The following is a 14,193-nucleotide window of genomic DNA, read 5'->3' on the forward strand; positions in this document are numbered from 1 at the left end:
AAGACAGCAAACCCAGCAGTTAAGTGCCTCTTATTATGCCACTAAGCAGTATGTAAGAGAAAGGAATATAACACAATAGCATATTACTGTTGTGTTTAATATCAGTTTCTTCACTCAGCTTCTCTCATGTAAACAATTCATAGGAATAAGAAATAGAAAACGGAAAGTTTATGTGGGAATAAAGGTAAATCGAGGATTATAATGAAGATTGTGGAGGTGTAAACTTCACAGAGCAACAGCACACAAATTAGATTTTTTTTTAATTTGTGATAAATTGCCCACAAAATTATAACCTGAAAATCATCATAATATCTCAGTGATCAATTGCAAATATATTGCAGTCTCTTCTTGAGTTTCAGTTTTATTGCAAGCTTTGCAGTGTACTCCTATTAAGCAAAATTATATACTATCCACACTTTATATTTAAAAATCCACTTACAATTGTTATTAATAACATTAAGAGATGTTAGGATTAAAGAGAGTTTTGAAATATTTTAGCATATATCTCTCATGAACAACCTATTCTATGTTTTTTGTATAGTTTTAGCATCTCAGTCACTGCTTCCAGCTGAGTACTTCTAGAAATACATTTTAGGTCTGATATTAAGAGCCAGAAAAGCCAAATGAAATGAATTGTGCCTCTTTTTTAACTAAATAACTGAGGTTTATAATTAATTACAACTGTAAAATTAATGTTATGTAATTAAAATGCTGAACCAGTGCAATATATACTGACTGAAAATTTTATGCTTCTGAGAGCATCTTCCACAGCTCTCTCTTTTACTGAAGGCAGAAATAAAAAGTTGTACAATTCACAGTAATTGCAAGAAACCAGAAAACATTTCAGAATAATGTAGCTCAGTAATTGAAAAGTTAGTTACTGTGCACTCAAACAGTTTCAGATGTAGATTTGACAGCCTTAATGCCAGTTATTGAAACTACAGTTCACAAAGGTAATTGCGGGTTTGGAATTCAATGGAATAAAATAAATTATTTAATTAATTTTCTTTCTTGTATATTACAAAGTACATTAAGCATTTTTGTTCGCAGTTTTCTTTTTTCTAATTAGCATAAGAACAATCGGTCGTGACATAAAAGTGTACCTGTGAAAAAGACTAAGGAGCTGTGTTTTATTCAGTAATGAATAGCTACATAAATAGTTTCCAATTAACAGGGAACTAGAGTATTTAGGAGTGAATAAACCACTTTGCAATTATTCACCCAGTTTTGGATGACTCTTTTCAGTTACAGTATTTCTCTAAAGTGAAGCTCGATCTGCTTTTGTAATTGTTATTGTGCCCCGGGCGGATCTTGTATCAAGAGAAGTACTTGAAAAACAAAACTGCCTTCCCTTACTATTCTCCCCGCAAATGATGGGCGAAAGGGTGAGTGCAGACTTCTGCTCTTCATTCTTGCTGAAGGCTTTGTGCATTGGGTGGCATGTAGATGTTGGTACGGATTATATTCTGTGTCTGAATGGAATTCTTTTGTATCTAATAGGACTATGCAAAAATTAGGTATAATAAAAAAATAAGGAATTAAAGTACTAAAATTCATTAAAATCATAACATAGACTTTCACTGAGAATTATTTGGAAGTACGTAACAGAAAAATACTGAATTTCCTTGTTAAGAGTCTTCAGAGTTAAGAATTTCATTGTTTGCACCTATTTATAAAGTGCGAATTTAAAATTAGGCCTCATGACTACTTGACAATGACTTTGGGTATAACTAAATAATAATGGCAAGAGCTTGTTTCATACCCTTTGTGACTGAACTGAGCTATTTCCCCCTCCGTAGGAAATCAATAGTACTTTTAAACATGGAAGTTTTTATTTTATGTGCACTTACACTGAAAGTAAAATCTAGACTAGGAAGTACCTTTTTTATTAAAGATCATTTAAGAATTCTTTTCAATTCATGGAGAGATATCAGAAGGACTTAATAAAGTCTGGTCTTTCAACTGATTTGCCAGATTTTTCACTGTTACCCGCATAGGAACTTACTTTTTTTTCTGAGTTTCAGCTTTGGAATGATTTTTAATGTCTAGGCTAAGCTATTCACCAGCTTAAGTTACGAGAGAAAGACCTCTCAGTAACATTCCATCCAAGATATCTTAATGAGGACAATTCCTCAAAAGGTATACCTTGTTTTATTCATTGAAAGTGGCTGCATCATGGCTTAATTGACCAGACTTTTAGGAGGCTACAAGTCTGGTGAGGTAATTCTTATTCTAAACATCATCTTAAATTGTGAAAACAAGGTTTGTATTACTTAATTTTAATCACCTATTAGGAAGGTAACTAAGCCAAGGCAGCCTTTTAGGTCCTCTTTAGTCAACAAAGACCGATACCTTCAGAAAACCAACAGGTGAGACTGCCTCTACCCTCCACTGTCTCTAGAGCAGAGGCAACAACATTAAATTCAACATTAAACTTTTGAAATTAAAATCAGGAGATGGAGTTAGAAGAGCATTTAATGGATTCTAAATTTTATCCCCTTTCTTGTGGAGGTTGATGTATTTCTTTTTGGAGAACAAAAAATCTTTGCATAACTACAGAGAGAAAAAACAAAATTAAAACTGGGATGATTAAGTACTGTAGTTTATAATGACAGCTCCTGTGATCTCTAAAGGCAAGAGTAAGGATATTCTTGTTCAATGGCAGTTGAGGTAATGCTATGGACTTCTATAACTAAATTTGAAATCCTGTGTTTTTCCATGCTTGTCAGTTCTGTCATATTATTAGCTTTAATACTACTATCTTCCATTCAAAATGGTAGTATATGCAGACTGAAATACTAAAATTGCCTTGGAGAAGTTAAAGTCATATTGAAATCCAGATGAGATGAGAGATTAATCATGTTATATACTGAGGAAGCTTTTTTCTTCTGCATAGAAGGAAGTCTGAAACTGGAATCAAATAGTACAAATTATAGACAAGAATTTATAATATTGGTCCATTCAAGGAATATATTCAGAAATTCATAATGATTCAGATCATTAGATGCAGTATCTTCTAAGAATGCAGTGTGAAGAATTTCTCTATGTTCCTGTAAGAGCATGAACTTTCCAAAAAAAAAGATTGGTTTAAGATGTTGAATTTTTTTTTTTTTTTCCCAGATAGGGAGGACAAACAAACTTCTTGACAATATTAATTCATAGTATTTTTCTCTTTGCTGTTAGTTATTTTGACTATATTGTGCTTGTACTTTGATTATTTGTTCTACCTTAAAAGAACTTAAGGTGATGGAAATGTTTATCCAGAATTCCTCCTGCCTATTCCCCTATAAACATGATAATCTTTAGCTGAAAAATAAATTAGTGAACACATTACATGATAAGAAATAACTTCTATATAATACAGAGCCACAGTCTTTTCTCAGTGGTACATCCCAAATTCTCATTAATGTTTCCCAAATAATGTATAAGAGTTCAATTTTGGCCCAATAACTTCCCATTATCTGAACACTTTTAGTGAAAAAAGATAAATGACCTATTATACTACAAGTGAATAATTGCTTCATGTGTTAACAAAATAGATTTCTTAGTCTACCTTTCCTGAGCGATAGAATTCCTCTCTTCTATTTTAAGTCATGAGATACATTTGTTTAAGCAAGAAAAATGAAATTACCTTCCTTCCAAATTTAGTATTACACATCTTTATATGAAAATCCAATCTAGAACAGAGTTCAGTAGAATAAATATAGCCTCTCATTGCTTTCCTCACTTTGCTTATTGCTGTTCTACTGATTTCAACTGACAGGAGCATTTTGCTGGGTGGGAAGCAAGGTAAACGCAGAAGGAACTGTGAATATATTAACATTGTCTTTATTTAGCTGCATCAGAAAAAAAATGACAGTAATTCAGTAATTTTGATAGAGTGAGACCTCACTTGTAGTACAATATTCATTGACCCTGAAACATATAATGTGATGTAACCTCAAGATGCACAAGCTTCTGTGGGCAATAAAATATGAAATTCACATTAGGAGGCTTTGCATTTAAATTTCACAAAAATCCAAGATATTTTGAACATACATTAGGGCAGGATATGGTCCTTTGAATGTTATTCTCAATGCTCGTACCAGCAGCAACCGTCATCTGAAAAAGGGGGCAACAGAGATTCCGCTGAATGGAACACAATTTTATACAGTGCTACAGTATATTTAAATTACACCATGCTAACAAGATGAATGTTGTTATCATTCAAGCAAGCTGACTAAGAGAAGAAAAATGTGGCTCAACTGAAATTCACATAAAAAAATTGAAAGTATTGTTACATTTCCTGGCTCATGAGGTGCTGAGAACAACCAAATAGTGAGTCACTTCGGTGTTCTGTAGTGCGTCACAGAAGTGAACTCTGAAGCACTGTCAAAAAGTCAGATAGCTATGGAGAAATAATTATAGCTCCATGGCTAACTCTAATCTGAAGTCTCTAGATAAGGCAAGAGCTTTACCTGTTTGTGAGGTTTGAAAAAAGAAGGATCTACTCCCCCAAATTAAAACAATTTATGGAAAGACATCAAAAGAAGTCCCTTCAGCTATCTGAAGAATATATTTTAGCATTGAATGTTATTTTTACTCCTTTTTCATAACTTCTTAATTTAGTTTTGCAGATTCCAACATGTAACATTCTTCTTCAAAAAGATCCCGACTAATGGGAAATCTGATCAGATTACAATTCTTCAGATCACATTTATTTCAGAGGAAATTAATATCATAAATTTTCAACAAATTCTAGAAGTACTTTTTAAACCTCTGATTCAATCTATCCTGACTACCATTTTAAATAAATAACAACAAACCAAACAAAGAAACCCAAAACAGTTCTAGACTAAACCTTTAAACAATTTCTTTCCATTGTTGAGAGCATATGTAACAATACATACAATGTTCATGCTAATTATAGTTGAGCTTCATTATCTCTCAAAGTAAATATTGACCTACACTTTATTTCTGTGACTATTTACCAACTCAATTCAGTAAACCTGGTATTCAGAACTGACAGAAAGACAGTATTTTTGGATTCAAGTATTTTTAATAGCACAATATAACATTTGGAAAATACAACATATTGCAAGATGTGTTTTATAGTGACTTCATTATTATAATTTATAAGGAAGTTAAGCCTGACTGTATATTAATACTGACTTTTGCAGTAAACTAAAATGTGCACATTAATAATATCTTTGATAACAGCCACAGGCACGTATCCATGTTTGTCTATCTACAAACCACATATTGCCACTGATGTTCATTCTGGAATTTGTAAGAGTTTTAAAATATTTGAAATAGTTTTAACTTTCAAGGTTTTAAAGGAGAATTATGCTATTAGTGGTAACAAAAAAGAATAAATCTTGAATTTTAAGCAAACTCTCCGTGTATGCTGCCAAGTTCTTAACTTCCTTCTGTCAGATTTCCCGTCGTTATATTTACCACCTTAAATATTTGAAAAAGTTTTTATAATGCTTTGTATTGTAGTTGTTTGTTTGGTTTTTTTTTTTTTTTTTTTTTTTTTTTTTTTTTTTTAAGGCAATTTCACTTCATACAAAGCAGCTACTTTGGAAAGAACGTTTCCCTGCAAATCAACTTCATGGTCAATTCAGGTAGCATGTTTAGACACATCTTTAACACAATCGTTGCTCCAGAATTTTGTAAGGAAAACACAGCCCACATTATGTCAGCATGATATGGCTTGAAATAAACAATATCTCAGCATAAGAAAACATATACCTTATAAACATTATCCATCCATTATTTGTCTCACATCTTTATTTAATAATGGTTTGATGCTTATTAAATTTAATCTCAATGTTTATACATACACAACTACTGAAAAAGGGTTAAAAAAAGGTGTAAATATTTCCACATTTTTGCACATTTTTTAATTTACTCATATCTCATATAAAATGTTTTCTGATAATTTTGCACTTTTGTGTGAAAAGGTAGATCTACTGTATACTTTTGACTGCTGCATCTGAGCTCTGTTAACTAATTCATTTTTGCCTGTTATTCATCACTGTTAAAAGCAATATCCTCTGGGTAACTTTAGTCTATTCTTGTAAACAGTTTTCCCCCTCTTTCCTCTTGTAAAACTGTGACTAAAGGTTTACTGATGAAAAGTATAAAATGAATTCTAGCAGCTGATAAGTTTAAGGACCAGTATTTTGACTCTTCAGGCCTACTATGGGAAACTTTACATAACTGGAAATGTGTGATCCCTGATATTTCAAGGCTGCAAGGCTATTTTGTTATAGCCATGGTAATTCCCTATCTAACTGGACTCGTAATACCTAAAATGTCAAGTGTATGAAAAGAGAAATGAAAGAAATATATTCAATAAAAAGTATAAAATTTATGCATTAATTCTAAAATTGTTTGTCTTCAAACCATGCATGTTAAGACTGAAACATTGCATTGTCATGAAGATTCTACTGGCAATCATTTGAGATACAAAATCCATGAATGAGTTATCCAGTGTAAGTAATGCAGCAATTCCCATCTCATGCATCTTGATAGAATATTTACTCCATTCAGGAATGCATCTAATATTATAGCATCTACTTAATAATTTGTACCCTAGTAACTATCGCCTATTAGAAGCTGTCTATTACAGTTTCGTCTTCCTCCTACAGAAAATGCATTAAAGCTTATCAGAGGAAAAAATAAGGTCAACAAAGATAAAAAAATCTGAAAATGAAGCTCTAGAACTATATTCTTGCCTGGGATGAGCACTTCAGCTACTACTTGCTGTGATACACATGCACAGGGATAGATTCCCAATCTGTACCCTAAAGGGTGGACCCCAAACTGTTTCCAGGCTTTTTCTCTTCTCTCTTTTGTGTTTCCACGTAGAAAAGCCTTGTGTGAGGCTATGGCACATCTGAAAACATTTTCAGAAAATTCATCACCTACAAAAAGCCCTTTAGATACATACACAGCGAAGCTAATACCTCCTGGCGTTTCCAAAACAGAATCAAACAACATCACGAATAATGGCCAACATATGCACCAAACTGGCCTGCATTTCACAACTAGATGGAAATAGTGACAAAGGATATATGAGACTACAATTTCAAGCCTCTGTGGAAGCACTAAATTAAACAAAATTTTAGCTAGTTCTGTAAATTAATCATAGGAAGTCCCCAGTCAAAGCTCTGGTAAAGCAGGAGCTCTCCTGCTCTCAGTTATATCAGCACTACAGCACTAATTTCAAGGCCATTTCCAAAGTAAGGACATAAATGAAAAAGAAAGCCAGGTTTTATAGTCAGTGGTATCCAAAGCTGCTGGCAAATTCAAAGATATTCACCGAATAAATCTAATTTGTTGATATATTGAAGAAAGCAGTGCAGAATCTTCCTTAATTTTTTGACTTCTATGATGTACGTAACTGACAAATGGAACATATTTACTAGAAAAGTAATTATTAGCCTGCTCTCACAAGTAAGAAATTCTCCCTCAGAGCAATATCTGGTGTTTCTTGACTAGAATTTTGTGGTGACCAGTCTTACATCACTTACCACATTCCAAAATGATTTTTATGTGTTTTAGTCTACTCAGACTAGGAAAGTGGCTTCAGCTAAGCCTATCCTGCAGTGAAGCTGGTTCCATGTAGTATCTCATGCACCTCACATGGTTACTACAACAACCAGTACCTTCAACTCAAGTTGTTTCTTCCATGGAAATGCATAGTTATTCCTGAAAAATTAATTTGACTTCTTAATATATCATCAAAATTAAACAAAACCCTCTAATTTCTTTTAACGTTTGTACTAGAAAAGTGTTGGATTTATTTATTTATTTATAAAAAAACCCCAAACCAACCAAACAAAAAAACCCCCCAAACCCAACAAACCCATAACCAATAGCATTTTCGCTATATCTAATGTTTTATATTGCCCCATCTTACTATCAGCTGCCCTCAGTATATCGGAGTTGTCTTTGTGAGAGGCTTCTTATCTGAACCTATCAGCTGGTTCTGCACAGAAAGTGATCTTTTATTGTTGAACCAAAACATATATAATTTATTTTTCTTCCTCCATCTAAAAAACCCCATAAACATTTAAGATATGATCTTTGTTCTTTAATTATACTTTCTCATTCAGTTAAATACTCACTTACATGTAATAACATTGTAAATATGGGAAGTAAATGAATGGTCCTAAATTATCAGCTTAGCACTTTTAACAAGAGTTAGAAGTGTCTATGCTCTTAAGTCAGGGAAATCAAATGGAATCTCCTTTTTATAACCAGAATTGGTATGTCTCTGCATGTGTGTGTACCCATAAATATACAATAATTTTGCATATATAGGATATAATATACACAAACTATCTAAGGTTATTTAGCCTGAAGAAGGCTGCAGAGAGACCTTAGTATGTTCTTTCAATACTTAAAGGGGGCTTGTAAGAAAGATGACAACAGACTTTTTACAACGGCAGGTAGGGATAGGACAAGGAGTAATGGTTTTAAACTAAAAGAGAGTAGATTTATACTACATATAAGGAAGAAATTTTTCACAATGAAGGTGGCAAGGCACTGGAACAGGTTGCCCAGAGAGGTGGTAGATGCCCCATCCCTGGTAACATTAAAGGCCAGGTTGGATGGGCTCTGAGTAACATGGTCTGGTTGAAGATGTCCCTGCCCACTGCAGGGGGGTTGGACTAGATGGCCTTTAAAGGTCCCTTCCAACTCAAACTATTCTATGATTTTAGGACTTGATATACACTGTACATATACACACACTATGCGTAAGTTAATAATTATTATATACTTGATGGTAGCCTGCAGAAAAAAGGTAAAAAGAAGTAACAAAACCCACTCTATATCCATCTACATCAATAGGACCTCTCTGGTGTGTACACTGACCTATACACACTTGACTTTGTTCATGGGAGTATTCCTCTTGAGCTAAAGGGAACTTGTTATCACTGCAGAGTTAAACCTACATGTAAAAATATGCAAGACCTAGCCCTAATACCTAATATACAGATAGGCCTTGCAGTCTGTACAGTAATCCTCTCCCAGTACTGTATAGTACATTCCCCCATGGTGATACAAGGTGAGGTAATGCATCATTAAGTGAGCATTTTAAAGAGATAATAAAATTCATATTTATTTGTTTACCTGCATCACAGTGACTGAACAGTCTAATTATTCTCTGATTAATCATTTTAAAAATCTCTACAAGATGTGAATGCAGAAAATAACCATCGTCAAAATAAGCTCTTACATTTACGTTATAAAATACTGATTTAAACGTACTGAAATTAGGAGAAATTTATTATAGCAACTAAAGATTCAGAACAGTGATCACAGAACAGATTTTGAGTTCATGTAGCCATTAAAATATTTCAGATCGTGTTTCTGTATTGTACCAAGGCACAGAAATAATTCAGGCATATATTTTGTCATTAAAAATTTAGTTAATAAAAGAAGTCTAGAAAGGAACTGTCTGAATAGTTCTTAGTCAAAACTGAAAAATATTTCCTTCACTGTCAGATTCCCTTCACGTAAAGTTTTTTCAGACTGAAAGATTTTTTTCAAGTGTAGAAAAGAGTATGCTCATTTGATATCATGTAAAAATATGAAACTTATGAGCATGTTGGAATGTTATGCTAATTGTTTTTTAAACTAGCTCTGTGGAAATCATGCTGAATACTCCTTTGCTTTGTCTAATGAAGACTCTATTTACATTCCAGGTTCAGTTCCAAGTCATTTTATCAAGGACTAGTACTGAAAAGGGAGGAAAGGAAGGAAAAGAAGGTAAAGAAAGAAAGGAAGGAAAGAAAAAAAGGAAGGAAAAGAAGAAAATGAAAGAAAAAAATAAACCACCAACCAAATACACCTATAGTGTTTTCCTGCACTGTCTGAAATCCTGCTCCTCTAATCAGCCAGCAACCAGACCTGTACCCAAGTTGTAGTAATAATCTCTCTTGTCACCGAAGAGAGAGACTGTGGGGAAGTAAGATACAGCAGTTCACACATGTCTGCATACTACTCTGCATTAAGACAAACGTAGTTTAGGAAGGTGTGTTGAGAACGATGCTGAAGAGTGCACATGGTCCCAGGACATCAGACCTCTGCCAGATCTAGGTTAGATAGATCTCATGTGAACCAGAGGAGCCTATACAGGTTTCAGAAACCACATGGGTCTTGTGACAGAGAGAAATCTTGAAAACTAGACATGGATCACAGGAACTATCAGAGCTTTGTCAAAGGCAAAATGCAGCCAAACTTCTGGAAACATGTTCAAAATAAAGTGAATCATGTTCTAATTTTAAGATGTTGCTTCCTGTAGTCTCATTTTTACTGTATGACTACAGCAGACAGCAAGGCCAAAAGTATGCCTAAATCATTTTCAACAACAGCATACTGCTTTGGTTGCCCCACAAGTCAAATGAAGCCTATTCAAAATCTGTTCCTCTTCCAGTCCTCAGATTCCTACGTAGGGGGAAAAAAAAACACAACCAAAAAAAAAAAAAAAAAAAAAAAAAAAAAAAAAAAACCAGAGAATCATGGTTTTATTTTGTAGTAATAAATATTTCCCTCATTTCCTTGAATGCATGTGCCAGCAGGTCAAGCTTCCTGTAAACAGAGGGACAATTTGTCCTCTGATCTGGAAGCAGGATGAGGCAGAAGAAATCATGCCCTTGGGTAAGTGCAGAATGTTGCACCTGCTTGAGCTACTGAGAAATATTCTGCTCTGCCTGGCTATGGAGGAGTCTGGGATGCAGCTATTCTGTATAAATTTGAGCAAACAAAAAGGAGCAACCAGTACAACCTCTCATGTACATTAGGGAGGCCCAGAAGGCTATACCTCAACTTTTGATTGACATGTGCAAGGAGAAAGTAAGATGGTAAGGGATAAAGCACAGAAGCCTTAATTCAGGCTTGTGATCATGTCTATGTCCCCAGTGCTCATTTTTCATACCCTTATCAGGGTACTTTAGGCTGCAGACAGATAGTATTCAGGTTCACAACAGGGTTTTTATGTCATTTATTCAGTATATATTTTCAAGGAAAATATACCATAGAGGCTAAATGAAGTTTGGGGTTTTGGGTTTGTTTGTTTGTTTGCTTGTTTGTTGGTTTTTTTGGTTTTTGTTCCCTTTTTTTTTTTTTTTTTTTTTTTGGTAATTTTCTGGTAACAGAAAAGCTAAAAATAAATCTCACAGCATGAATGTGTCTAATGATAATGAAAAGCTTGAAAGACAGTCTTGAGGAATTTTGCAACTACTCACTCTTAGTAGGTAAGAGGTGAATGTCTTTTTGCCTGAACAAGCCAATCAGTGCTTGTACTTTCGATTTAAGCTCCATGTTATCTGGCTGTGTAATTTGTGCTGTGCCTAATCAGTGAGATATCCTCACCAAACCAAATCATCAGAATATAGACTATTTGGACCAATTACAAACTGGTCCTTCAAGTGTCCTTGTTTCAGCTGTAACAGTTATTTTTCTCCTTAGTAACTGGTGCAGTGCTGTGTTTTGTCTTTAGTCTGAGAACAATGCTGATAACACACCGATGTTTTTAGTTGTTGCTAAGTAATCAAGGACTTTTCAGTCTCATGCTCTGCCAGTGAGGAGGGGCACAAGAAGCCGGGAGGAAGCAGAGACAGGACACCTGACCCAAACTAGCCAAAGGGGTATTCCATACCACAGCACATCATACCCAGCATATAAACTGGGGGGAGTTACCTGGAAGACCCAGATTGCTGCTCGGGTCAGGCGGGGTATTGGTCAGTGGGTGGTGAGCAATTGTATTGTGCATCACTGCTGTTTATTGGGTTTTTTCCTTTACCTTTTTAGTTTCATATTCTCTCCCCTTGTTATTTCCCTTATCATTAGTATTACTGGTGGTAGTAGTAGCAGTAGTGGTTTTGTATTATACCTTAGTTACTGGACTGTTCTTATCTCAACCCATGGGATTTACATTCTTTCGATTCTCCTCCCCATTCTGCCAGAAGCAAGGGGGGAAGAAGGCGGGGAGTGAGTGGGCGGCTGCGTGGTTCTGAGTTACTGGCTGGGCTTTAACCACAACAAAAAGCAGTCTTCAAGATAAGTTTATCTGGAAATTGTAATCATAGATAGTTAAGCTTCAGTAATGGTTTCTCTTTCATATCCTTCATGTTAAAAAAAAAGCCATAACAGTATCTTGTATTAACTGGGAACTTTATACTGTACGCCCTCTGCAAGTCATTGCCTGCTTTGTCACATGTGAGTTTGTATTGTCTATACTATGTCGGTTAACGAATCCCCAATATGCCGGACTTTAAATGCAGACCAATGATGAATCCTAGAAAATATAAAAGAAGGCATATTGGTAATGAGAATTTCCCACTTCAGGCTGGAAAACTACGGTTTTACTCCTCTTACAAAGGAAAAGGGCCATGTCTTCCCTGAAGTCAGTACCATTGTCCAGGATGAAAAAGAAAATGACTTAACACAGTCCATCCCCTGTGGTCAGGGAAGCCAGTCATGAAGGACTGTCCATACTCCCACCACACTGCTGCGTTCAGCACAGCTGTGTCAAGAGACCTGCACAAACCTAGAGTGAGTTAGCAGAGGAAACTGCTTCAGCCACTACAGGGGCAAAACAAGAGTGAGGTTGACCTTGACTCTGCATCCTCTGTCTGGACTGCAACGCAGCTCAAGGATGTGGGATATAGGAAAGGCGACATTTAACACTTCTTGGATGGTTCACTAAATTTTAAGTATGAAGGATGTGGATGTCAGTACAGTAAAATTGCACAGAGTGTATAACTGAAACTATCTTGGTATAGCTACCAGGGATGGAAGATTTACCACTTCTTTGGGAAACCTGTTCCAGTGCCTCACCACTCTCACAGTAAAGAACTTCTTCATTGTATCTAACCTGAACTTCTCCTGTTTAAGTTTAAACCCATTAACCCTTGTCCTGTCGCTACAGTCCCTGATGAAGAGTCCCTCTCCAGCATCCTGGTAGGCTCCCTTCAGATACTGGAAGGCTGCTATGAGGTCTCCACACAGCCTTCTCTTCTCCAGGCTGAACAGCCCCAACTTTCTCGGCCTGTCTTCATACGGGAGGTGCTCCAGCCCCCTGATCATCCTCTTGGCCCTCATCTGGACTTGCTCCAACAGCTCCATGTCCTTCTTATGTTCAGGACACCAGAACTGCACACAGTAGTACTCCAAGTGGGGTCTCACAAGAGTAGAGTAGAATATAGTGATTAAGGGATTTTATTTCTTCTCTCTTTCTTTGGAGAATAGAAAAATCTATGTTTTTAAAAATACAGAGGTGGAGAAACTTCAAGAGGAAAATAAAAAGTACACAAAGCCCACTCTCTTTTGCCTGATGATGCAAGAGAAAGGAGATTCATTGATTAAAACTCTGCCTAGCCTAATTCCAGCAACAACAGACTTGCTGAGATTATCACTGTAAATCCTAGATGCTACAAAAATAATTTCGTATTCTATTTCTCTTTTTAAAAGTACCACTTTTATAAATATAACCTCATTCTATAAGACTAGCAAATACGGCTAACACTGTTCCACACTGATTTTTCTCATAGTCTGTCACCTCAAAAACATGTACAGATACCTAGATATCTGTAGTCTGCAAAGTGTTTTGGCTGAACTGTTCTTAGTTTGGTGGTTTGTTTTAAATGTTTATTCTTCTAGAAAAGACATTGCTGAAAAAATACAACTCGCTCTTGAATATATGAGTGGGACAGGCATATGACAGCGTTAATTCCTGGGGGATTTAATGCTACTCTGTTGAGCCATCTTCCAAGCAATCTGGCTCTCTCCCTTCCTGTCTCACTGATGACTGTACAATGTTCTGCAGGTCCTGAATAGGTCAGGGCCATCACATGCATTCCTGCTGTCTTAGAGAAATTATTGAAGTAATTTATATCATAACTTGCCACCATATTTGCTAGGCACCATGAAGTATAGCTCCGAGAACTTTTCTCCTCTGAAAAAAGGCAGAAGAGACCTTTTCATGTGTGTGTAAACAATGTATATGTGGGATACATGTGTGCTGGTTGGATGCACTTCGCTGGTTTTGATTTGTTTGTTTTTCCTGGTAAATATAGAAGTCTAAGTCACAGACTTCAGCAGCAGCACTTTTCTTTGCATTTAAAGACCCCCTCACAATTGTTTGAGATACCAAAAGACAATGAAACGAATATAATGCAATGCAGTGATATATTC

The 14,193-nt window shown here is 35.5% G+C and overlaps 1 protein-coding gene across 9 annotated transcripts in view; it reads right to left on the bottom strand.

Moving 5' to 3' along the window:
• Positions 1-14,193, bottom strand: part of PPFIA2 (PTPRF interacting protein alpha 2) — a 317,029-nt gene that overhangs the window by 142,913 nt on the left and 159,923 nt on the right. For 5 of the 9 annotated variants that reach the window (XM_030479349.1, XM_030479347.1, XM_030479348.1 and 2 more), the window contains one exon: positions 4,039-4,101. The exons of the other annotated variants lie outside the window; for them this stretch is intronic. In XM_030479349.1, the coding sequence (XP_030335209.1) occupies positions 4,039-4,101 (63 nt within the window). The remainder of the gene's footprint in view (positions 1-4,038; positions 4,102-14,193) is intronic. 9 annotated transcript variants of the gene reach the window in all.

Source organism: Strigops habroptila, chromosome 3, assembly GCF_004027225.2.
Source record: "Strigops habroptila isolate Jane chromosome 3, bStrHab1.2.pri, whole genome shotgun sequence".
NCBI classification, from domain to species: domain Eukaryota; kingdom Metazoa; phylum Chordata; class Aves; order Psittaciformes; family Psittacidae; genus Strigops; species Strigops habroptila.